This window comes from Crocodylus siamensis, chromosome 6, assembly GCF_052110815.1.
Source record: "Crocodylus siamensis isolate JL-2025a chromosome 6, ASM5211081v1, whole genome shotgun sequence".
NCBI classification, from domain to species: Eukaryota; Metazoa; Chordata; order Crocodylia; family Crocodylidae; genus Crocodylus; species Crocodylus siamensis.
In genome coordinates this window covers 76,079,870-76,105,885 of record NC_143400.1, presented here as the reverse complement: position 1 = coordinate 76,105,885, position 26,016 = coordinate 76,079,870, and the positions used below count along the sequence as shown (strand labels likewise).

Below are 26,016 nucleotides of genomic sequence, written 5' to 3'. Positions count from 1 at the left end.
AGGGGCAGGCACTGTCTAAATCCCTTGCATCTGTTACAACAGATAGATTTCTCAGCAGAGCCTGGACTTACCTAGCTATACTGAATAGAGACATTAAACTTAATAGGAAGGACTAAGCAATGACTTGATGTTTGACATAAATTATACTATTTCACAGCATACCAGTTTATTTAACCTAGCATCCAAATCTGGCACAGCTGGGGCAGAGCAGGGCATAGGACAGGGCTGAAGCTTGCCTGTGGGGGGCACGGGGACCTGGGGGCAGCTCCCACCTTATGTGCCCCCCCAGGAGGGCATGGAGGCATGTGCCCCCAGATCTATACATATGGTGGGTTGCTGCTGCAGGCTGGGGCTGAGCTGGGTTCTTCCTGGCGCAGGGGTTGGGCCCCTTCCCTCCCCCCAAAACAGACTTACCAGTCAGACACTGCTCTTCCCGCTGCCAGGCCACATATTGGCAGCTGGATTGCTATCAACCAATATGGCTTGTTAAAAATTGGCCATCAGTATCAGCCCAAAAAATCTCTATCAGTGCACCCCTACTTTAAACACATGGCTTCCCTAACAGTTTCTGCCTATCCTACTAGTGCCATTTCTGAGAGAAATGAAGTGGTTCAGGCAAGTGGCCAAGTGGATTTTTGGCAGAGCACAGGTTATTTATGCCAACAATTTCTGTGCTTTAGTTTTAAGAGTTTCCTATACCTGAGGTGTTGGCAGGTATGAGGTAAGAGGAAGTTGGAAATTGTGGGAATTGCAACTGTTTCTTTAGGAAACCAAAAGGAAGTATATGACAAACTCCACAAATACCATTTTTTTAACGGAACATTTAAAAATGTTCTTTCCTGAAAAGTTGGTAAATATTTTACTCTGAAAAATGATTGTGCCATATTTGGATGCCAGGTTAAATAAACTGGTATGCTGTGAAATAGTATAATTTATGTCAAACATCAAGTCATTGCTTAGTCCTTCCTACTAAGTTCAATGTCTCCATTCTGTATAGCTAGGTAAGTCCAGGCTCTGCTGAGAAATCTGTCTGTTGTAACAGATGCGAGGGATTTAGTCAGCATATGTGGCTACACACAGACCAAAACTTCATTTCAAAGCCTCAATAAAACACTCTCTACACAAAGAGTAAAGGACATAAATGTAATTTGTAGTTTCTACCTTAAACATTGCTTTGCCATGACCCTTCCAGCCCTTAATTTCTATGATTCTATGAGTAACAGAAATATACTGGTGGACTGCCTCCTTTTAAGTAAACTTTATAGAAAAAGGTTCAATTGCATATTACCTACTCTGTTGGGATGACTAGATTACCATCAGGAGGATGAGGCTGGTTACTGTTCCTCATCTCTTTTTTAAGGGGATTTAGCACACTCTTAAAAGAAGTAAAAATTATTATAAATGGAAATAAGTATATAAGCTGTATAGTTTATCTTTTATTGGTTGGTGATGAATGTACTGAAGTCAACAGAGATATAATAGCAGAAGTTAAATTAACTTTTTACCTGGTGAAGCCCTAGGGAAGGGATATAGTATATAAAGGTATCTGTCCACCCCTTGAGACAACAGATATGCACAGAGTGAGGCATCAGCTTATGGAATATTTGCAAGTGTGGCTACAGAGCTGTTCGTCAAGAGAAAAAGCACGTTCATGTTTGGATCCTAAATAGATCCTGGACTTCAAAGGAAGATGATAGCTAAAAGAGCAGCCACACTGGGAAATGAAAAGCAAAGGAAGTCATGAGGAAGGGATGAAATAGTGCAGTGTCTGTGAGACTCATCTACATTGCTTTTTCATTCAGTGTGGTTTTACACAAACATTTCCTTTATTGCCATTTTCTTGCATCAAAAACTCGTGAAAATGAAAAATTTTCATGTATTCTCTGTAAAAGCCACATCTACTTGAAAACAAGGGCCTATTTTCACCCAAACACCAGACAGTTTTGGTTTCTGGAACCCCCTCCCCCCAAAATTAAGTCAATAATCTTCTATGAAACATTTGCATTTGGGATACTTTTGTAGGAGGTGTACAGAGGGGGATCAGAAGGGAGTGTAGCAGTGAGATGGGAGGAATGGGAAGGCTCTGCATGGACCAGAACTGGAGGTCTGACACAGCTTTGCCAAAGCAGCAGAGCAGCAACAGGGGGAAGGGAGACTGAGAGAAAGAAACCAAAATAGAGGATGCTGTGGAAGGAACAATGTCCGGGGAAATAATCTAGGTCCTTAGGAAAGTAGAAGAGGAGTTATCAACGTCTGCTGCTGCTCCAGTAGGAAAAAAAATCTTGGCAGCAGGGGTATAGATTAGAAATTGCTACTTACTGAGTACATCAACATGAGACATTTACTGCAGTTGCCTGATTTGCTGTGCAGTAAACATCTTAACATCTACACATGCAGTGCTATTAGGCCACAGGAAACTAATTAACTGCCACAGGTTACTACTTGTAAACACACGTACTATCCAGCAGTGGAGTTCTGTGTTGTGCAGCACTGCATGTGTAGAGGCTGATGAGACTGGTTGGGGCTCAAGGGTGCTTTAGTGCAGGGCTGCCTGCTGGCTAGCCCCACACTGGAGCACCTTCATGCCCTGCCAGCCCCTCCACAGCACTTTGAGCTGGGTTGGAGCAGCCCCTGGCTGACCTCCTGGCCTCCTGCCAGCTGGGGCTGCTCCAGCCCAGCTCAACACGCTATGGTCCTGGGAGCACATTCAAACATGGTGCCAGGGAGGAATAAATTCTGGTGCAATATGTGCTGGAGTTCATTGCTGTGCATTACTAGCATGTGTAGATGTGCCCACTGGATGGTACTTCAGGAACTAGGACAAAGGTGTCATTACCCAAACATAGATCACATAAAGCATTAGGATCACAAGGGTGGTTGAACAGGATAGGAAACACTATTGTAAAATAAATGAGAAAATTACTTGAACACAGAGAAGGGATTTGATTATAATAGACTCTCTCCACTGTCCTACAAAATTCTGTCCATTTTCCTTATGAAATGAAGTGCTATAGTCATTTCGGGAATATGTATTTTTGAAAATGATAATAGCTCAGAGCTGAATTAAAGCTGATGTGCATCTTTAACTAATGGTGCCTGCTTTACTTCTGTGATGTTCCTGCCTGGAATCATGCCTCTAACACACATGCCAGATGCATGAAAATGTATTCATAGCTGCTTATACTAATATCCACCTGCTTGGCTTACAATGGTGACTGATAATAAATTAATTAGCATCTCCACCACTACAATCTCACAGTTTTATGAACCAATACTAGCATATTGGTACCACACACTGACCCCCCATGAAAAATGCTTTTGGCGCAAGTAAGGATGGCAAGCATGCTTGCTAGTGTCCTGAGGACCAAAAAGAGGGAGGTAGGTTTGCTAGAATCTTTTCATAAACCTGCATTCATCAATCTATTTAGCTTTAGAAGTTGCTGATCTGTCAAATTGGGGCTTTTTACTATTTTATATAATTAAATTATTGATACCTACCTGATTAATACATTAATATTTGTTTTGAGCAGGATAACCTGGATTCAGATCACCTGATAGTATTTATTGAAGTATTTAAACATTACAAGGTATTTTTCCTATGCCATTCCTTGGGAGTAGGAGTCACCTCATTGTTCTTCACTTCCGATCTGAAGGTTTTCATCTGCCATTATGCCTGCAAAAAATCAAGGACAGGCATTTTAGGAGATGTGACTGCTGCTTCTCTTGATGACCTGAACTGTCTCAGTGGGTGCTTGGAGCAGGGTGACTGCAGCCTGTGTAGACTTGTTTAAGGTAAGCTTGCTTTCAACTGGTTATTTTGGGTACCAATAATAGTTTAGCCACTGACAGCACATGGTTTAGTGTGGGCTGAAAAATTCACCTACAGCCCAGGGTAAATATTTATGCACCTAGCCCAGGATGAGTTCCATGACTACAATTATTGGTACCTATGATAACTAGGTCAAGTATGTATATATGAGTAGACTGCAAAGTAAACGTAACCTAGGCTACTTGATGCTCTCCCTACCTCTTGACTGTTATCATATGCTTAGATTATAAGATCGTCAGGGTGGGTACCATTTGTTTTAATGCATTTCTATGGCACCTTGCAGGGTCCTCCCTGATCCATGATGGATGCTCCTTGTCACCCCTATGATTCGGGTGGTAAGTGTACAGTTGAGATGGGAGTCTTCCCTCCGAGCTCTTGCTTTCTCCAACAGTTTTTAGGAAATATTGATATGATTCTCAGATCTACCAAAAGGTAGGAGTCTCTAAAAATAAAGACAACTGTCCGTAGGTTTAAACTGGACGTGCGGATAAGGAAGCTGTCTGTCATGTTTGCCCTCACTGCCCCACAAAAAACTTTTGAATTCTTTATGTACAAAATAGACTTTTATTGCCCCCATATTCCAGTATTTCACCATGGATCATTATCATCTGTCTTTATCCAGCCCTCTATAAGTTGCTAAACAGCTTTTGTGTGACAAGGCCAGCTGTGGTTTGTGGGTTTGCCTGTTTCCTGTACTGTTTGGTCAATTGTCTGCCCTAATTCCCGTTTCCATGAGGAGGCCACTTCCAGCTGTACAGTGAAGTAGTGTTATTCACTCTGCCTCTATACGTGTCTTGTACAGGTGTCTACTTCCAATACCTCTAGTACACAATTGATTCTTCACTCATGCTCATCTTCACCAGTTTTGCTAGTTCTGTCTAGTGACACTCAGCCAAACCCTTGGCTCTGTGCAGCACGAGGTGCCCAATACTGCAGCACCAGGGCATGAAAACTTGTAATGAAATAAAGCATTTCTTTCCCATCAGAAGGCAGGCAGCAAGCGAAGCCATTTATTGGGGAAGCAATCACCTGGAGAGGAAGACAGCGCCGCACCACCAAACCTGAGAGGCGGAGCGGCACAAGGGGCGCCTGCCACAGGGCTGGACTTCTGGGCAGCTCAGGAAAGCAGCGCTTCCCCGACGGCCGCCGGTTGGCACTGTCCTCTGGAGCGCAGCAGGGCTGAGATGGCTCCCCCGGCCCAGGAGCGCTGTGTGTCGCGTGGCCAGCATAGAGGACAGGCTGGTTTTCAGCTCCTCTGTCCTCCGTTGAGAGGAAACCTGAGGCCTTTATGTCCTCTGGTTTTCTCTTGACGAGCGTAAGCGAGGGTTTCTCTCGAAGAGAAAAATAGAGGACATAAAGGCGAGGGTTTTGTCTCAAAAGGGGACAGAAGACACCGGACTGTCTTCTATGATGGCCACCCTAGCTGCGTGTCCCCTCTCCTCAAAAGACGTGCCCTTCGCAGCGCTCCAGCTGGGCTAGTAAGAGAGCGGCCCGGCTCCGGCGGGCGGGACCGGAGGCGAAGGGAAGTGGGAGGGGAGGAGAGAGGAGCGGGAAAGGTAAGGACGGAGGCGGGCGAAGGGGTGCGGGTGGAGGCCGGGAAGGGGCAGGGGAGGCGGTGCGGGCAGGCTGGAGGAGGGGAGAGGCGCGGAGGAGTAGCCCGAGGAGCAGGAGCAGGAGGCTCCTCGGCAGTGCCAGGGCGGGGCGGGCCGAGCACGGCGCACCTCGGCCGCACCATGCGGGGGCTCGTGCTGCTCCTGCTGCTGCTGCCGCCGGCCTGGGCGTCCCCGTCCCCGTCCCCGTCCCCCGGCCGGCCGGGCGCGGAGCGGGAGCGGGAGCGGGAGCGGGCGCGGGCGCTGGCGGGCTCGAGCCGGGCGGCGGTGGAGGCGGCGCGGGCGGCGCTGCACTATCTCAACTCCCGGCGGGCGTCGCCCAGCGCGCTCCTGGCGCTCGGACAGGTCAAGAAAGCCACGCTGAAGGTAAGGGGCCGGGGCTCCGCTCGGGAGCGGCTGCGGGAGAGGGCACGACCCCCGGAGCAGGAGGTCGGGCGTGTTGTCCCGAAGAAAGGGGAGGAAGGAGCCAGGGAAACGGGACACAATACCGAACAGAAAGGCGAGGGAGCCAAGATAAATGATTCGCTGCATCGGCAAAACGGAGCAAGCCCTAAGCTGTCTGTCCTTACCGGCTTCCACTTGTGAAATACATTTCACGTTTGCCAGATGAACGGTAGAGGAAAGTTGCCCCTTATCGCACCTGTCTGGAAAGTGTCCGAGTGCTGCCGAGTCCTCAGACCTGCAGGGCTGAGGCGGCCGCGCCACAGGAGACTAGAGAGAGACCCGAGTCAGACCATTATCCATTTTTTAAGTGAATTTTTCTCCTCCCCAAACCTCATCCAGGCTTTTTTTTTTTTTTTTTCCTAACATCCGGCTCAATCTAAGCTTCAAGTTATCATCCTCAGCAGACTGCTTTTGGTATCACTGCACAGGTACTCATACCCCTACGTGGATAGCTCCAGCCAAGGGTGGGCTCTACCTAGAATTATCTAACCTCACAACAGATTGCTTTAAAAGGGGATGCTCAGAGGTTCAAAAACAAGGCACATCTGTTGTTTTCCCTCTTGCCCCCATTTCTGTAGTGACTACTGGACCGCTGAGCTGTTGAGTAGAAGGGGTGGGAGAGACATCTTCTCTGGCTGTGTTCATAAAAAAAGGAGCAATGGTCCTAGCCCTTATCTTCAGGGTTTCCCTCAGGTTGCTCTAGGCTGCGTGTTTCACGCTTGCTCCGATTCCACCCAGGGGCCAAGCGCCCCAACTCCAGCGATTACAACAATCACTTTTGTGGAGTTTAAATCCTTTTTTGGCTCGGACCCTTTAAATCTGGAAATGAACTCAAGAAATTTCTGTTTAAAATATACTGTTTGGGAGAGGAAGTGTTAAGCCTGTGAAAGGAGTTTGAAATGAGGCATCTTGTCAGTTATTAAAGTGCTGAACTTGAAACTCAGTCTTTCATAGCTCTGTAAGCACTATCAATAGGGATATTTAAAACCAGATGACCGAAACACAAGATTTAATAGAGCAGAATTTGGCAATAAGATTTTACAGTATTTTACAGAATTCATAGTTTTGCTTTGTGCATTAACCAACTGAAACGTGGCTCTAGCCATTACCAACCTGAATTATTAAACAACAATGCAAGTGTAGTGTCCTTTATACAAATTACTTTAATCCATTAGTCCCTCTTTGATCATCCTCTCACTGTTACTCAAGGGCGCACACTTCTACACTCACGCAGTTCAAAAATGCTGAAGACAGATGTGCCTAGTTTTACACAGTTATTTCATTTTCCCTTTTGGCTTGCTGCAGAAATGAATTACAATAACTAGCTCTGATATTCAATACAGTTATATCAACACACTTCTTTTGTGAGAACTCAATCCTCCCACTGTGCTCATTGGGCACCGGTGCCTATATCGACAAGCATTTAAGTGCTTGGGCTTTGCTGGAAGAAATAGAAATGCAAATTCAAAACACTTACTCTGCCTTTTAAGCATGATAAAAGCTTTGGCTGACAGTTTTTTTCCTTCTGGTTCCTCTAGGAGCAGCAAGTGATGGAAACAGTACATTCATCTTGTAAAGGGAATGAACTGTGGGTCACTGTCAACAGTTCCTTCTGCTGCATAACAGCTACAAACAGTATTTTTTGCATGGTATTTTCAATTTGAATTGTGCACAGACTATACCATATGCATAGTCCAAGTGCCGGGCAGGTGTTAAGCTTCTCCAGGCTCTGCTCTACTGTTGAGTATTAACTCCTAAAGGATATTCAGAATTTTTTATGAAAATTAAGTATTGCTTAAAACAGATGACAAAAGCCTACTTACTTTTCCTTTTCTTTCATGGGGTGTTGGGAAATTAGTGGAAAAGACGACTACATGCTGTCTGTGGTATTTTATAAAAGACACGACGGAGCAAGCACGCAGATAGGTTAAAGGTTTCAACCTTTGGACTTCATAAAAAAAAGGGGTTTTGAAGTCGACTCAGCTTGATCTAAGACAGCTATGTCGAGAGGAACCAGGACTTTGGAAAAAACAGATGCGTTTCTTTCCCTTCAAAGAACCCGCTTTGGCTGCCTTAAAGTCTGATCTCAACCAAATCACTTCCAGTTAAAAAGTGTGCGCGTCAGGGCAGTTAATTCTCAGCAAGGGTGCCATGGCACCCCAGAGTGCTGTGAGATCCTTTCCAGGGTGCCACACAAGATTAGCATTGTTATGTATGCTACACATGAGTCACAAGATAAACTCAAGAAATTTCAAATAGGAATCCACAGTATCAAAACCATACTGACCTGTTGTGGTCTTCCTGAGTTCTTTGCGGCAGAAGAATTGCTCTAGTATTTTTCTGTAGAAAAAAAAATAGTGAAAAATAAACTGTTTTGGAGTTCCTGGCATGGGTAGGCCATGGGGCTGCTCTTGCTGCCATATTGGAGACTCTGCAAGGGTGGGGGGGAAGTTCTGGTGCCCCTCCTGACATGGCAACCAGGGCAGATGCCCCTTTCATCCACCCCTAATTATGCTACTGTGTACAGGGCTTACCACTGTCAGGCCCTAGAATTTTGCTATTAATTTTGAAGAAAAATATTCATAATATAAAGTAGCAATTGAAAATGAAATAAATCTTTAAGAGCTTACAGGTCTGATCATATATTGATCATCTTTTATATTATCATTAGACTCTTTAGTGGACATCAGGTCATCTAAAAAATAGTACTCTAACCTGTTGTCCTGAGATGACCTGTGAGACATACGATTTGGGGTCTCTTGGCTGTCTATATGTTCTTCTGCTTTTGCGCACACAGAAGGCATGCTGTTATCTTACAGCTACTGCATGCAAAAACCCTAGTTTACACTCTGCTCCTTGTGACTTCACCTCTGCAGTAGATGGAAGATACGAATAAACCTGCTGGTATATTCCCTCCCCACCTTCTCATCAACTGTTCACAAGTATGAATAATGACAAAAATTTCCTGGGAGTAATTTGCTACCTAATGTACCTGAAAGAGAAAAATGCTTTGGCTTTAAGAAGGCTAGTTATCTACTGGTCAGCATGTTCCTGACAAAAGAAAACAGCTTTTAATCGCTATGATAACTCATGAATGTTGCACTTATAAACCAACTGTAGAATATCAGCAATGACAGATATTAAGAACCAGCGATAATCAGAAACAGTACTGGAGACAGAAGTCTCCAAAACAGTAACTCTTCCAGGCACTAAAAGATTTTTTGGATCATGTAAAATGAGACCTCAATGCTTTCAGTTCCCAGTGAGGAGGCAGTATACAAACATGTCTTTGTCAGACCATAAACTGAACCTTGCAACTGGTTGCATTGTTTTCCTTTGTTGTTGTAACACTTAAATGGGTATTTTCTGCCTCTGCGCATCTCCTACCAAGAAGCACAGTGCATTTCATAAGGCTAACAGACGTAATTTTAAAAATAAAGTGTTAGACCACAGTCGTTCCAAGAATGTAGAATTTAAAACCAGCAGGGACAGGCTCTCAAAACAGCTCCATAGCCATTTCAGCTCTGAGGCTAAGCATCATGTAAAAAAACCTGGCACTCAGGAGCAGCTTTGAGTCGATTTTAGAGAGAATTCTAATTCTTCTGCCTAGTGTAAAGAAAAATAAGGAGACACCGAAACAAGGCTAATCTCCATTCTAGATCATTAAAATGGCCTCCACTGTTGTTTAGATAGTGTATTAATAACAAATGCCAGTCCAAATAAGTTAAGAAAATGATAGATACGAATCAGTCAATTTCATACTTAAAGAACAGTGGACTCCTAGTTGATCCTCCTAGCCTGAGAAATGCTACAGTAATTTAGGCTGAATTACAAAATATAACTGAAAAGTTTTTCTATTACCTATTAGATTACCAATTCATAATATTAAAAATAAGTGTAATCTCAAACAATGTACATAACTTCAGATATTTCCTCCTGTATTTGCACACCGTGAAGTACAACATAAATGTACAGTTACATTTTTTTGAACCAGAAAGTGATAAAAGTAGTTTTCTGACCAACCTGTTGCTAACACTCATGTCTGGCACTATGGTAGTGCATATCTTATGAATTAAGATCCAAAACTTTAGTGCACAGCCCTGAATAGCATAACTTATTTTATTAGAAACCTATGCCTTAAATGTAAAGAAACCGAAAAATAGTTCATGCTTTAAAGGCTACAGAGGAGCATTTGCTTCCTAGCCCTAAGAGACAAGTTCCTATTTTTTCCTGTCCTTCTAAGGATGATAATTAATCCATGTAATAAAACTTCATTTTAATTAAATCACTATAGGTATGATCCAAAGCCCACTGAAATCAAAGGAAATATCTCAGTTGACTCCAGTGGTCTTGTGTCAGGCCCTGTGGGTGAATCTAGATAGGGGGTGGTGGCTGAAGTGGTGGGATTGCAAAGAGAAAGCCAGGTGAGAACACCTGGAAGAAGCTGAGATAAGTATCAAGCCCCTCTCACTTTCTGTTCTCAGAGTTGCTGCTGCCTTTAGTGCTAGCAGCATCTTCCTGCTGGGATTCAGCAGGAGCAAGGGAGACAACACTGTGGATGCTTGCAAAGCAGGCTACACAGCACTCCCACCGAGGAAGAGCAACTGCAGGTCCTGTGCAGCAATAGTGCAGAGCTGCCAGCTGGGTGTCACATGCAATGAGAGACCCCTGGTGGTTTTACAGTAGTCTGTGGCAGCCCTGACTGAAATGTTCTGAAGAAGCTCTTCTTCTGGTATATAGAGAATCGAAAGTTCATCAGCAAAGTGGATGAACTTGGAAGATGGCATAGAGTGCACCCTTCGCAGGTCTGCAGATGACATCAAGCTTGGGCGAATAGTAGATACACTGGAGGGTAGGGCTAGGATCTAGTGACCTAGACAAGGAGAATTTGGTCAAAAGGGATCTCATGAGGTTCAACAAGGACAAGTGCAAAGTTCTGCACTTAGGATAGAACAATCCCATGTACTAGTACAGGCCAGGGGCTGACTGGCTGGGATGCAAATCTGCAGAAAAAGGATCTGGGGGTTACAGTGGCCAATAAACCGAATATGAGCCAGCAGTGTGCCCTAGTTCCTAAAAAAGCTAACAGCATACTGGGCTGCATTGGTAAGTGTATTGCCAGTAGGTCAGGAGAAGTGATTGTTTCTCTATTCAGCACCGGTGAGGCCACATCTGGAGTACAGGTTTCCCTTACTTTATAAGGTATGTGTGTTCCCGGAAAACTGCGCATAAATTGAATTTGCATAAAGGAAACCCAGTTTATTAAATAACAAATAGGGATACATTCTAGGGCTGTGTGAAATTTCAATGAGCAGTTTGTTTCGAAGCTCTTTCAACACATTTCAAGCGTGAAACAGTGAAATCTAAATGAAACAAAAGACTTTGAAACAGCTTCGAAAAGAAATGAGGGCACTCGAAACATTTCAAAAGTTTTTAAATGTTTTGAGTTTCGAAGCAGCCTGGTGGCAGGAAGCAGGGGAGAGCCAAGCCTGCGCTCCAAGCAGCTCTGCCAGCCTCACGAAACTCAGCTGTGGCGGGAAATCCAGTGGCGGAGCTGCTCCAAGCCCCAGATCTGTGCACAGGATGACAGAAGGCTGCTCCTGCTGCCTGGGGCCAGTGACAGCACCAGTCTTTCCGTCGCTGGGCATGGGCTGCTCCCAGCACCAGTCCCAGAAGGTAGCCTCCTGTCATCCCGTGTGCAGATCCAGGGGCCCACACCCCCAGGAGGAGTCCGGCACAGCCCCGCAGCCCTCCCAGGGGTGCAAGCCCCCAGATCTGCACACAGGGTGACAGGAGGCTGCTGTTGCCAGCAAGTGACATGAGTTTTGGTCTTTGCAGTTTGAGGTGCAGTTTCTCAGAACCCCTGCACTTATCTCCTTGAAACTTGGCAGGCTTTGTGCCCTCAGAAGGGGCTACCATCCCTGCAATTTGCATCTGAATCAGGCATGAAATGACAAAGTTATAGGCATTTTCAGGATTCCCCATTATAGCCTAAATGGGCGAAACGTCAAAATGCATTGAAACAGCAAAAGAGTTTTGATGAAACGAAATGGAACTGTGCTTCGAAATGAAACAAAATGATGCAACAAACCACTGACCCTTCGAAACGGCAAAACAGAAGTCAAAATGAACCCTCCCGGGGTGTTTCGAGCAGCCCTAATATGTTCCCACAATGGTGAGGTAGGGAGGGAGGAAGTGAGGCTGGGGCTAGGGAAGGGGCCGGGGGTGGGGTGCAGTGAAGCCCAAGGGCTGCAGGCAGGTGGCATCGGCTGCTGCCAGGGCTGCAACAGGGAGCAAAGGAGGGGAAACTGTCAGTGGGTGCAGGGCTGGGGGTGCAGCTCTTGCTGCCACACACACCCTGGGAGGTGCGTGTCCTTGGATCTGCGCACAGGATGAGAGCAGGCTGCTGCTGTGGGCTAGGACTGGAGACAGCACCAGGGTCTTCCCAGTGCTCGGGATGGGCAGCAGCCTGCTCTCACCCCGTGTGCAGATCCGGGGGCACATGCCCCCCCAGGAGGAGCCCGGCCCAGCCCTCAAGCCAACAGCCTGTCGCGGTGTGCGTAGCAGCAAAAGCCATGCTCCCCTCCACCCCGCACCCACTGACAGTTCCCTCCACAGCTGGCGTCGGCCATTCCCGGGCCCGCTGCAGCAGGAGCTGGGGTGAGTGGGAGCAGGTATAGCCCCAGGAGGCATGGGGCACGGTGATAGAAGCTCCGTCTTCGGGAGTTTTCAAGACCCGGCTAGGTACAGCCTTGGCTGAGATGATCTAGTTGGGGATGGTCCTGCTTTGAACAGGGGCTGGACTAGATGACCTCCTGAGCAGAGATGTGGGGCGGAAAGCTTTATTTTTCCATGGGAAGCTTTCCATTTCTAAAAATTCATTGTTTAATAAAATTCATTATTGTAACAATGAATGTGCTAATACAATATCAGGCTAGCTTGCCAGTTTCAAAGTTATAATTAATGTTTTTCAGGTGATTATCCCTAGGAAATGTGCGAGAGGGTATATAGATGTTTTACTGATTTGTAAACAGGAGGGTAAATACACTCACATAATAATCCAAACCAAAAATCAAGTTATGAATTCACCTGATTGGCTGTGCAGGTCCAATCAAAATCAAATGAATGCACCGCTAAGATTGTTTCTATTTCTCAGAATCTCTTGCTTCTGGAGAATTAGTCAGAAGCACAATTAGTGAAGAAGATGCAGTGTGATGGTAAGTTGCCCATGCCTATAGACTCATTTGTAAAATCATCCTTTAGTGAAAGAGAATGAGGTTCTAGTAGACCTGAATCAGATTTGCCTCAGTCAGATTCTGCAATGGGACTAATCAGTAGTGCAAGTGATCTTCCAGATAGTGACAGTGAAACTGGAGGTGCCACAATGACCTCAGTGGAAGAGAGTTTAACTCTATTGAAGCAGATGAGTGGATAATCACGATATATCATGCACAGGTCTTTGGGTGTGTAAAAATTAGTGTGTCAACAGTTTTCAGGGCTTTCGTTGTTTTCTTAAATTTAAATAATGTAAGGGAGGTACATGCCATTGTGTATTGTCTTTACACATTTACAAGTATGCCAATAAAAATAATTTCTTTCCAGATAAAGCTTTGAATTTGTTTAAATATAACATTTAAACCACATTGTGTGTGCTGCATTTAAGTTTTTTCCTCATATAATATTTCAGTTCAAATACTTGTGGCTCAATTTTGTTTACTACACATGAGTCAAATAAATGTGCTACATCAACTCATACTCTATTTAGGGCAATTCGAAATTTTCTGGAAAACCCACGTGTCTGGTTGTGTGTAATCACCCATGTTCTAAGCATGCAACCTCCTTGCAAAAAATAAATACAGAGGTTGGTCAAAAATAAGGGATTATACTAGTGAAGTAAGGAACAGCTCATGGAAAAATTATCAGGTTTTGTGCTTATTACTTGGAATTATTGAGACTATTTGTAGTAGTTGAGTTTTATTGGATTTGACTCTAAAACATTAGCTTCTGTGCATTCTTAGTGTCCTTGGAGCCAGGATATTCTGAGGTTAAGGCAAGCCACATCAAAATTGTATCTTTCTATCTGAAGCATTTCCCTGAGGATCTGCTGAGGAATCTTGCTGAACAATTTTGATCAATAAACACCATCAGGAAAGACTGTTCTGCTAAGTCATAGCGATAAGTTTTAACAGAACTGGAAAATGGCAAACATGGCTCGGGTTTTCTGGTTTCCAAAGGTTGACTGAATCTGTTCACAGTAGAAGTGATGTCACTGTTAACTTTTGTTTGCCACAAGGGTTAAGAATTGGTCTTTAGGAAAGAAACTAAAAATCAGAGCTGAAAAACAAGACTCAGATTTAACTCTAGGATTCCTGCTGATTTAAATCATGAATAAAACTGTTCCAACCACCAGGCTTCACAATACAACAGCCCCTTCCTAGTTCTGCACTGAAGTGATTCATTTGAAAACAGGGGAAAGCATGGGTGTGAGCTAATGTCTTACCACCTGAATCATGTGTTTAGCAAAAAACAATAAACAGTTTCCAGGACTGATCTACCTATTCAGCCAGACTGCCACAGGACAAAATACAGAACGTGCTTCCATTTTTTTTTCAAGATCTTGCTTACTTCTCTTCCAGCCTGTCCTAGGAACTGGGCATAAGTACTACCTGCAGTTCACCACAGAGGACTACAAAACTAGGGTAAGTTTGTAATGCTTGTAAAGTTTGTAAGTTTGTTTTGCTACATGAAATGCTACACTTATCCTTGAAACTGGACTGACTTCAGTGCTATTATAAGTAGATCCCTGTGGAGGGTTTACTTTGCTCAATGCCTGAAAATGGCAATCATAGCCCTGAGTCACATTATGCTATAAAGCTTTTAAGTCAAACTTCCCATTGATTTTAAAATGAATGGCACAGTATGACCCTTATTATCCAAATGCATCCCCTGTTGTGTCTACACTCCAAAACGTGAATAATTACGTGACAAATTCATTGAAATTATAACCCACGCTGTACATGTGCTTTACTGGGGACTTCTAATTTGTGATATCACTGTATCCACCTGATTTTCCATTCTATTCAGTTTCTACACAACATAAAATGACTTTCAGAGTTTTAAAATTAATCTCTAAATCTTTTTTTTTTTATAAAGTCCATATTATTATGCAGTGAAAATCCATTCAAGAGACCATCCTTCTAAACTAAGCTTCTGTCCTGAGATTATTCCAAAGTATTTCTCAGTATGTATTTTTCATGTATGACTGCTCCTCTTTTACTAGAAGACTTGCTCTGCTAATTTTTGCCAGTCTCTCAAAAGGAAACATTATACTTGTTTTGGATACTTAAAGACATGCAAAAGCAACCAGAAATACACAGATTTTTGCTTTAACACAAATAAATGACTTTCTAGAAATCTACTGAATTCTGATTATATATTCCATATTCCAGAGATAAATTTGATTGGGGTATATGTAACATTTGTTTTAACATAGTGCATATATATACAGTAAAAGCTCTGTTATCTGGCATCTCTCAGGAATGGGGAATGCATATTCATCAAATATGCGCTGTCCGGTGGACTCCCTGGCGTCAGTGTGCCAGGGGACAGGGAGGGAGGCACTGTGCAGGCTGCTTTGCCCTGGGCCGTGGTCCACAAGGAAGAAGTGAACAAGAAGAACTCTGCTTGCAGCAGGGAAACTGGACGTGGGACTTACGGTTTCGCTTTTGCCACGTCCCTCGTGACAACTCCTAGTTAGTGGAGTTTTCTGGTTGGTAAAGTGCCGGATAACACCGCTTTTGCTGTATATAAAATATCATGATCTTTTTATCTTTTAAGGAAAATGTTGGGACCTGTCTTGCTATTGTGTTCTACCTAAAGAGGAAACCAACACCTACTGTCAATATAAAATGCACATATACCAAAGATCAGAAGGAAGTCCAAGAAGACGACCACAGATTTTACCAAAAAATAAGGCAACACACCAAACCAATAATTGGAAGCTATATTCCAGGTAACTTCCTTTTAGGATTTCTTTTGTTTTTCTATATTCATTTAGGAATTATATTTACTTTTATGTTCAGTTTAGTAACTTTAAAAATACAAGCAAACATACATGTATTTTTTTAAAAATACATATTTATTTGGACTATAATAACTTTAAAAAGAAAGTCGTTTTTCTTCCTTCCCTTCCCCCAAAGAATCTGGATTTCCTGAAAAGTCTTGGAAAAATGTGTTGTGTTTTGCAGCAAAGATGGAGGGGAACAGAATGAAGCAAAGATGTCTATGGGATTCCAAAGCAAATATATATTTGCAAAATTCTGCATTTAAAAAAACATTCATTGGCTGCGTTTAGGGAAGTTGTACCTTAGCAACAAATGTCTTAATCCACTGAGGTTCCTTCATGTAGAGGAATCTCATGTGGATTAAGACATTTGCTGCTTATCACTTCACCACTTTCATACGTTTGGGTGGGGATCCTGTGGGCAAACGAGAGTTACTAATCTGTTTCACTAGGGTTACTACATGCTAACTGGACTTTTGCAACCACAGTTAATTTATCATTTGCTCATTACCCTCCCCAGTCAATACTGCAAAAGTGTTCGAAGAAACAGATACTTCCCAGGAATACCCTGTGGCAGGGCCAAAGTATTTTACAGTTTACTGTTTGTCTATGAGAAAGCCAAATTATTACATCTGTGTATGTTCCCCCATCCCCCTTCTATTTTTAGACAGCTATGGGAATATTGAACCGGCCTTTGAGTCAGCATGGGCCTTGGCTGTTGTTGGCAGTAGTTACATAATGTGGGAAAAGTCAACAGAGAACTTGGGTTACTTCATGGCACAAGTCAAGCATGTGAAACAGTGGGTAAGTAAAGCTGAAATTAAATCTGCATTAGGAAGGCAAAGGCAACTTTTAACAATAAGTAACAAACAATAACAGATACAATAGCAATCAACAGTTCATAGTTCCTATCCACGTCTGATCTGAATACTAAATCTGATGGTATCACTGTCTGATCCTAAATTGTGGGGTGAAGTGCACACTCTGGAGGGTAGGGAATGATTGCAGGCAGACTGGACAGGTTAGGAAAGTGAGCAATACGCAACAGGACGTAGTACAACAAGGACAAATGCAGATTGCTGCACCTAGGATCCAAAAACATCCAGCATGCCTACTGGCTGGGAAGTGACCTTCTCAGCAGCACAGAAGCAGAAAGGGATCTCGGAGTCATAGTGGACTCCAAGATGAATATGAATCATCAATGTGACAAAATCATCAGCAAAGCTAACTGCACGGTATCATGCATCAGCAGATGCATGACAAATAGATCCAAGGAGGTGATACTTCCCCTCTTTGTGGCATTGCTCAGACCGCAGCTGGAGTATTGGGTCCATTTTTGTGTGCCTTACTTCAAGAAGAATGTTGAGAGTCTCAAGAGGGTCCAGAGGAGGGCCATTCGTATGGTTAGGGGCTTACAGGACAAGCCCTATGAGGAGAGACTCAGGCACCTGGACCTCTTCAGCCTCTGCAAAAGAAGGCTGAGAGGTGATCTTGTGGCTGCCTACAAATTAATTAGGGGGACACAGCAAGGGACCAGAGATGCTCTGTTCGCCAGGCGCCTCTTGGGGTAACAAGGAACAATGGTCACAAACTGACAGAAGATTTAGGCTAGACATCAGGAAAAACTTCTTTATGGTAAGGGTGGCCAAAATTTGGAATGGGCCTCCAAGAGAGGTGGTGCTCTCCTCTAGCTTGGGGGTCTTTAAGAGAAGGTGGATAGGCATCTGCCTGGGGTCATCTGACCCCAGCACTCTTTCCTGCCTAGGCAAGGGGTTGGACTCGATGATCTGTTGAGGTCCCTTCCAACCCTAGCATCTATGAATCTATGAATCTTATAAGATCCCAGTGTCCAACATGCAATATTTCAAATCAAATTAATTTTGCCCAAGAACTGGCCAAGTGTGAACCAAATTCTCCTTGCCTCACTTGTGTGAGTACATCTGATTATCTTAAGAAAGATGCAGTGGCAACACATATTAGGTGCACGGGGGTGCACATGCATCCTTTAAGAGCAGTGGTGCACCCCCTGACTGGCAGCGCTTGCCACTTAGGCAACAGGAGGGGTGGGGGAGGCAGGAGTGCTGGTGCGCCCCCTGCAAGCGCCAGCCAGGCAGCTGTAGCCACTTTCAGAAGCAGCTGCAGTGATTGGCCGTGGGGGGATCCCTCACGTCCCCGGCCGGCGAGATTGGCTGTGGGGGGAACTCCAGTCAGCAAGATTGGCTGGTCAGTGGTATCGACCATGGGCAGGCCTTCCTCCATCAGCGAGACTGGCCTCGGGGGGACCCCTCCCTCTCCCCAGTTGCTGACTGGTCGCTGGGGAGGGCATGTGCCCCCACTGGCTAAGGCGGCACCAGTCACCCATTGCAAGACTACACGTGAAAGTTAGGATTTGAACTCCTTTTCCTTTAATGCACCAATGTCGTACACATCCTCCTGATGTTCTTCAGCTTCTTGGTTAAGCTTGGTTACAGCACCAATTGAATATTTAACAACAAATGTCCTCTCTAGGCAACGCTATCTTAAGCCTGAGGAAGCATAAGGATTGGTAGTACAATAGGGTCACCCCCTAATTTCTATATTTAAAGAAAGAAAGAACTATGTGCACAATTTATTTTGGTTTTGATCCTGGTTATTTATGGTCCAATTCTGAGAAAAAACATAGTGAAACCCATCTAAGACAGACTAGTATGGGGCTGTGGTTTAGTTTCCCATTTTGTAGGGGAGCTTCCCAGCCCTGCGACTCTCTGCCTGTTCCATCTCTGTTTTTTGCCATGTCCCAGCCTCTTTTTTCCATGATTTGTCTCTCTTAGCATCCCAGCCCAGCTCCTATGCTCCCTATTTACACAGTGCGCACATGCACCCCTCCCCCGCCCACACACACACACACACACGAGTTACTCTCTAGGATATACAGGGTGATTCTCCCAAAAGGCCTCAAATTTCCTTTCTGTTTCCACATTAAGTTTCCAGATAATAGAGAGTAGGGCTGTGCAAAGCTTCAGTCCCTGATTCAATTCAGTGGAGATTCAGCTCAATTTGGTGTCCGAATCTCTGAATCCAAATCAAATCAGGAGACCATTTAAACTCTCCAAATTGAATAGGAACCCTCTGAATCGATTCGGCAATTCGGACATAGACACAGCTCTAAATGTTTTTTCTACATACCTCAAGGTACCAGGCAGCTTGTGAATGCTGCGATGGTGGGGTGGATGGAGCGTCACACAGGAGCGCAGGGGGATCCCCAGTGCACTCGGCAGCAGACCCGGAAGTGGACCAGAAGCACTTCCAGTCCACTTCCGAGTCTGCCAGCGAGTGTGCTGGCACCCCCACATGCTCCGGGCTCAGTGACTGGTGCCTCCTGGGTCTGGGGGGGCACCTGGGGTCCTTCCATGGCCAATTGCTGAGCCAGGGAAGGGTGTGGGGGGTCTCCCCCACGCACTTGGTGGCAGACCTGGAAGTTGACTGGAAATACTTCTGGTCCATTTCCAGATTCACTGCCAAGCATGCGGGGGGTCTCCCCCCGCACTGCTGTCATCTGCCCCAGCATCACAGCATTCACAAGCCGCATCTGGTAGCTTGAGGTACGTAGAAAAAAACATTTAAAGCTGTCTATGGCCGAATTGCTGATTCTCCAAATCAGCATCGAATCTTCAGATTTGGATTCGGCCAAATTGAATCGGGGACAGTGATCCGAATCAACGAATCGAATCACAGTCCCTGATTCACGCTGAATCCAAACCGAATAGGGCCCATTTCGCACACCCCTAATAGAAACTAAATACACATAATTCTTCATAAGGCATACTAGAACCATAGAAATTTTCTGGCTTGAGCAGTTTTCTGGCTTATATAGGTTCTGTCCAAGACAGGTTTCACTGCATTAGGATTCAGACTGTAGAAAAATAGAATCTGTGCCACTGCTTCTTGTCTCCGGGGAACATTTGTGCCACACACACTACACTGGCCCCAGCAACCTTACCTGGGGGCCCCGGGGAGCTGCAACCATGGCACTACTGCAGCTGGGAGCCTGGCCAGCAGCTGGAGTATGACTAGCTGGCAGGCTCCAGTTTTTGGGCTGCGCATGCTGCCAAGCCAATCCTAGCAAGGTTCTGAATACAGCCCAGGGGAGTGAAAGTTTTTTTTTCATAAGGCCATAAAAGCTAAGGTTTGAAAACCCCTGATGAACAAACAAAAGTTCAGATATTAAAGTCTTGCTCTTATGACTTTATCTGGCTTCTAGACCTGGAAATCAGAGTTCAGATTCCAAAAGAGAATGCAGTAACTAGTTTTATTTCTATTGCATGAAATAGTGTATTGGATATGGAACTTAAATACATTTCATAAACTGAATTATAGATGAATCACTTAAAAGTCCTCTTGCATTTTAATTCTGTCCAACGTTAAAAAATGTTCCAGTCTCCCTTATCTGGTTTGGGGTCTCTAGACTACACATATAAAACCCATTAAAATGCATATTAGAAATGAAGTTCTACTGCACATATGGCCCCCTTAGGCAGATGTCCTCTTACCAGAGTACCATTTCTATTGTTTATATATCAAAGCTCTAATTAATGGGTATCAGTACAACACTGTTGTCACAGTACAAAGTCTGTAGTCACAGGGTTTACATTTCCACCTTGTATGACTGAATTTACTATGGACCATATTTATATGTGGGTGAATGCATAGAGGTATTTGAGACAAACTCAAGTCAATACAAAATCTGGCCCTATACTTGATACAGAAAGTTATTTTGAAGCCATTACAGGTATTGCACTCAATAGTGGGATTTTAGTATACAGAAATACTTCTGTGTAGCAGTGTTTATGTTCTTTTTACTCTGCAGACATAGTATTCATAGGAAGCACTGGAACAGCCCCCTAGAGAGGTTGTGGAATTTCTATCCCTGGAAATTTTCAAGAACAGGTTTAGACAACCATTTGACTGGATGGTTTAGTCAGGGATGATCCTGCCTTGAGAAAGGCCTGGACTAGATGATCTCATGACATCCTTTTCTGCCTTATTTTCCTACGATCCTATTATTTGGATAGATGTGCATTACTAAACATCCAGCAGTCACTTCTGAATATTACGGTAATTGTGATTGATCCTCTTCATTGTAGTTTCTTTGTGTGTGCAGATAAGTAAAGATGATTCAATTGACTTTGACTATGCTGTCCTACTTCACGAAATACCAACCCAGGTAAGAAACGTATATAGCCTAAAACTGCTTTATATCAACAAGGAAGAAACACAAAGGTAACCTTTCTTGTCTGCTTCCCAGGAAATGATTTTATGCCACATGCGTGTCATTTGGATTCCCAATCATCCTTTGAAAGTGAAGTACTTCTGCTCTTCGGAGAATCAGTCAGCAGAATCTGAAGATGTATCTGGTATGGAATCTGGATCAGCTGATGGAATATTAAATGAAAGAGCAGCAAATTTTTAAAAAAAGGTCAATGCCAGTTTATATAAAGATTTCAAATGAAAGAAACCCTTGTATTAATAGCTCCAGTCAGTTTTCTAATAACTCTTCTGCACAAATAATATTGCAATGAAAGTGAATCCTTTTACTGAATAGTCAAACTTTGACCCAAAACAAATCTCTGTATAATTTCTTGAAATGCAACAACTCACACATTCTAGATACATACCTACCTAAAACTTGTATTACAAAAAATGCATTACATAAACTGATTTTATGTCACTTACTGTTACACAGAGTGACACAGTATGTGAACAAAGTTAATATATTTAGATAAAAGTCTTGATAAAAGTATTAATCTTCCACTTCAGTAACAAATATTTGTCTACTAGATATTTTTGATTTTTTTGAACAGGAATATTATATGCTAATTTTAACTTATATCTGCAGTAAAATAAATACCATAATACATGGCAGAATTTGGGTTTTATTTTTGCATGACATTAATTCCTTGTATCCAGCAACTTTCAACCTTTGACATCGATTCCAAATCCAAAGCCATTAGATGCAGCAGACCCCAGCAGACAGATCTTCTAGAAAGATTAGTGACACAGAGTGACACAGCAGAGAGAAATGTCCCACAAATAGAAAAACGTGCTAAGAAGTGGAAACCAGCATTTCCCACAGTTTTTTCACTGCAGACGACATTCCATGAAACCAAGTTGTGCTCCCTTATACAACACTCCTTTCGTTTCTAGCTGTCCTGGCTTATGAAGACAACTCTGAAAATGAAGAAAACTTTTCTTTCAGGACAGCCTGAAACAACTTGTTGCAAGAGAAGAATTAAAAATAAGACAGACTACAAAAAGACCCTAGTGTGTTTTTATTTACAATATACACAGAGTTCCTGTCATTTCCTTTAAGATGGACAGAACAGCCAAGGTCTTGGGGCTCTGTACAGAGGCTTCTCCCACATCAGAGCTTCAGCAAAGAAAAAAAATGGTTTTCAGAGTGCCCAATCAAACAGCTTTATGCCAGACATTCTTATCAACTGCTTTGTCTGTGTCCCATCCTAAGCATATTGAAGTCTTGTTGCAAGATGGTAGTGTTCTAGATTTAGGGCAAATGTGTTGCCCCCTACCATCCTTCTTTAAGTCTAAGCCCATTTATCTGGAATTGTCTTAAAACCAAGGAACCATTTTAAACTAATACCAGGTTTAAGTAACCTCTTTTAGTGGGAGAGACATTATGGTATAAATTATGGGACTAAAGTATTTCAGTCAAATCTTTTCATCTCAGATTCATTAAGCCATGGGTTGAGATATGCGGGCACCTTAAATTAATGTCTGTCACAATAAATAAGATATTTCAACAATGTTCAAAGCTTGTCAGTTAGAAAAGACCAAAGCAATCCTTTTCTTTGCTGAGCTGTCACAAGTGAGCCGTAATTTGTCCACTGAATGCCATTTGACCATTTAGCTACTCTTTACACAAGAGTATGTTATCAAGTTACAGCTCCTTCGCAAAGCATCCTCTTAAGAAACCTGCCCCAGTGAAAGAACCTGAAATCGTGACAAGCCTGATAAATATTTCATACTGGCCTGTAACCGCATACCTCAGCTTTACATGGTGTTACTCATATTAATAACAGTATGAGAGCAGAAGTAGGCTTCCAGTTCTGTCACACTATTGTTTGAAGGCTGCTTCCACTGAAAAACTCTACTTTCAGTCCCTTCAGTGACCACAAAGATAGGAGCTACTGTATTCCCCATCAGTCCTGTAATGGAAGCAATTCTTCACGATTTCATTAAAACCTTTGGGACTTTGAAAGCAATACATCTGTTTCCAATACCTACTTGTTAATTAAAGCAATCCTTCAAGTAGACTAATTAGAACCATGAATATTTGAAAAAAATAATTATGTTGCATCTCTTCAAAATTGTAACATCATCACTTTTGTATTGCTGCTTTTTACAGCAAAGTGCTATAGAATGTTTTTCAGTTGGAATAAAGACTGCAAGGCACTCATAAAAGCCAAATTCAGCTGATATTATTCACGAGGCCTTATAAAATGAGAAGGGAAACAAGATTTTGTCTTAACTGGCACATATCTAATTTGTATCTGAATGTACCTGGCATATGCCTGAAATTGTTTAAAAAGCAAAAATGACCTATTATAAACTTCTTTACTACCTTTGCTTAATGCAGTGACAAAGTAGATGACATTACAGTTGTGTTCTAAGGCTGGTGTACATCTCCCAAAATCCAGTTGTAGGAACAGAGTCCCAAAATGCTTCAGTGATTTTGATCTCACACTCTGGTGCACACAGTAGAAACTGCAGTGGTCATGGGAGAGTTAGCACAGGTAAAAATAAAATTCTTTTGATAAGGTAGCAAAACTTTTTTAAAAAGCAACAATATCCTCACCTCAACTAACTGTAGCAGCTTGCCTCTCACTGTTTGTAGTGCCCTCAAAGGAACTGTTGACTTCAGTTTCAATGATAGGATGACCTACCTACTTGAATGCAAGATTTTTGGAAAGATTCAGCCAAAAATTTTTTTTTTTGTCTTTGGTGTTCACAAAGGGATCCAACTGGGAATGTGAAGAACCTACTGAGGAGCACACAAATGAAACAGCAGCTAAATCCATATAAAATTGTAGCTTACAAAGACCTCTAGTTTTATGAAAGGTTTGTATAACTAAGGTCTCAGTGGGTGCATCTACACATGTCCCTACAGTGCCTTTGTTACTTCCTCTTGGAAGTGCTAAATGACAGCACAGTAACAGCCCATACTGCGCTGTACATGATGCAGTTATTTTTAGCTGCTACATTGCTGTAGCATCGCACAATACCAAGGGAATGCATTGCTACAGTGCTGTAGCAGTGGCATCATGTAGCTGTGCCCAGTAACTCTTTTCATATTTGTTATAGGGAGATCATCTGTTGTAAGCAGAGCAGGTGAGTAGCAAGTTGTATTGATAGATGTCTGGAAGAACCTAGAATTCAGTTTTAGGATCAGAAAGAAATTAATATTTATGTTCACTTCCTAAATGGGTACTGTCACTGAACAAGTTGTAGGAGCAAAGGGATCTGTTCAGGAGCGGATTTTAAAGGGTAAATATTCATTGTGTTGGATAACAACTCATTTACAAGCTACTGGCTAGAAGAATTTAGTCACTTAAACTGGCATACTGGACACCTCTAAAAATTAAGAAGCGATAATGTCTTTAATCAGATACCAGTATTTTCTCAAGTAAAAAATAAAACTACTTCATTTTAAAACAAATGGCTTAAAACAAGAACTTCAACAACAAATTATGATTATTATTATTATATTATGATTTTTTGCTAATGAATGGAATTTGTACATGACCATTTTAGTAGTGACCTCCTGATAACTTCCGAGTACACTGTGAATGAAGGCAGTTTTAATAAAGAACAAGTCCCAACTAAGTCCGATTTCAAAGCCTGACTAGAAGATTGTAGAAAAATTGTTCAGTGAAGTTCAGGAAGATGAAAGTCAGCCCTTAGCCTTGCCCTTCTTCGCAGGAAGTCTTCCTGTTGCTTCTAGGTATTTGTTAATTATCTCTTCCTGAGTACTAGACGAACATGGCCGGTATCTACTGTATTCCATTGTATATTCACCCTTTCCCTAAGGAGGAACAAAAGAAAGTTAGGCACACTAACCAAATACTTGGCAGTTAGACTGTTCATTAGTCTATACTAAGTTAAGCAAGGGTTGGCAAAATGTGGCCTGTGGGCTGTATGTGGCCTGCTGGCCACCACCACCAGGAGCCTCAGGAGGGAGGGCTGCACCCCACACCACTCCACTGCAGCCAGGGCCAGGAAGCATGTAGACTCCTCCACCACCTCCACATCTATCCCGCCCTCCCCTGGCTCCTGGTTGGTGCAACAGCTGTGCAGTCCTGCCACCAAATATAAATTGAGGCACAACGCAGCACACTGATTAGCTTTTCTGCCTGCCTGCCAAGATAACTGCCACCGTGGTGACATTAGTTGTGCCAGCCACAGGGGCACTTTGGCCTGGAACAGCTGCCCTGGACTTTCCTGGTGTGGTGTGGCAGTGGCTCATTGCAGCAGACAGGCAGGTGGAACAGCTACTCGGTGCTCCGCATCACACCCTGTCCACTGCGGGCCCAGCTACCAGTGACAGAACTGCACATTGCCAACAGGAAGTTGGGCAGAGGCGGAGATAGGAAATGGATGGGGCATAATGAATGGTGGAGAGCGGGGCGGAGGACTGTGCTCCCTGTGCAGCCCAGCCTGGTCCCAACCAGGACAGAGCAGAGTGGTGTGGGGCTGTAGCCCTCTCTTCTCAGGTTTGTAGCAGCAGCTTGTAGGCTGAATAGGATCAATTGCCACCCCCCCACCCCAGCCCTCAACAGCTCACCAAAAGTCCTTAAGTGGTCGTCCAGCCCAAATCATCGCCCACTCCGGAGTAAAGCATGCAAATAGTTTACACTGAAGCACATATAATATAAAACAGGATTCTTCACAACAATATGTGACTAGTGTTTTTTAATAAGGAATTCAAATAATTTTAAACAACCAATCTGATAATATGGGATTATCATTCTGCTTCCTCCTTCCACCTTTTTGCAGGGCAGAAGAAAAGAACAATA

The 26,016-nt window shown here is 43.4% G+C and overlaps 2 protein-coding genes across 2 annotated transcripts in view; one reads left to right on the top strand and one right to left on the bottom strand.

The window, feature by feature from the left end:
- Nucleotides 1–5,445: 5,445 nt before the first annotated feature.
- On the top strand, nucleotides 5,446–21,850 carry RARRES1 (retinoic acid receptor responder 1). Its single transcript, XM_090055896.1, has 6 exons — nucleotides 5,446–5,805; nucleotides 14,520–14,582; nucleotides 15,721–15,895; nucleotides 16,614–16,750; nucleotides 21,087–21,149; nucleotides 21,231–21,850. Exons 1-6 carry the CDS (start codon nucleotides 5,563–5,565, stop codon nucleotides 21,393–21,395), a joined length of 846 nt encoding a protein of 281 aa, XP_089912022.1. The 5' UTR covers nucleotides 5,446–5,562; the 3' UTR covers nucleotides 21,396–21,850.
- GFM1 (G elongation factor mitochondrial 1) overlaps nucleotides 21,843–26,016 on the bottom strand; it is a 53,747-nt gene continuing 49,573 nt past the window's right edge. Inside the window, exon 18 of the mRNA XM_090055895.1 lies at nucleotides 21,843–25,025. Within this exon, the coding sequence (XP_089912021.1) occupies nucleotides 24,894–25,025 (132 nt within the window). The 3' untranslated portion in view covers nucleotides 21,843–24,893. The remainder of the gene's footprint in view (nucleotides 25,026–26,016) is intronic.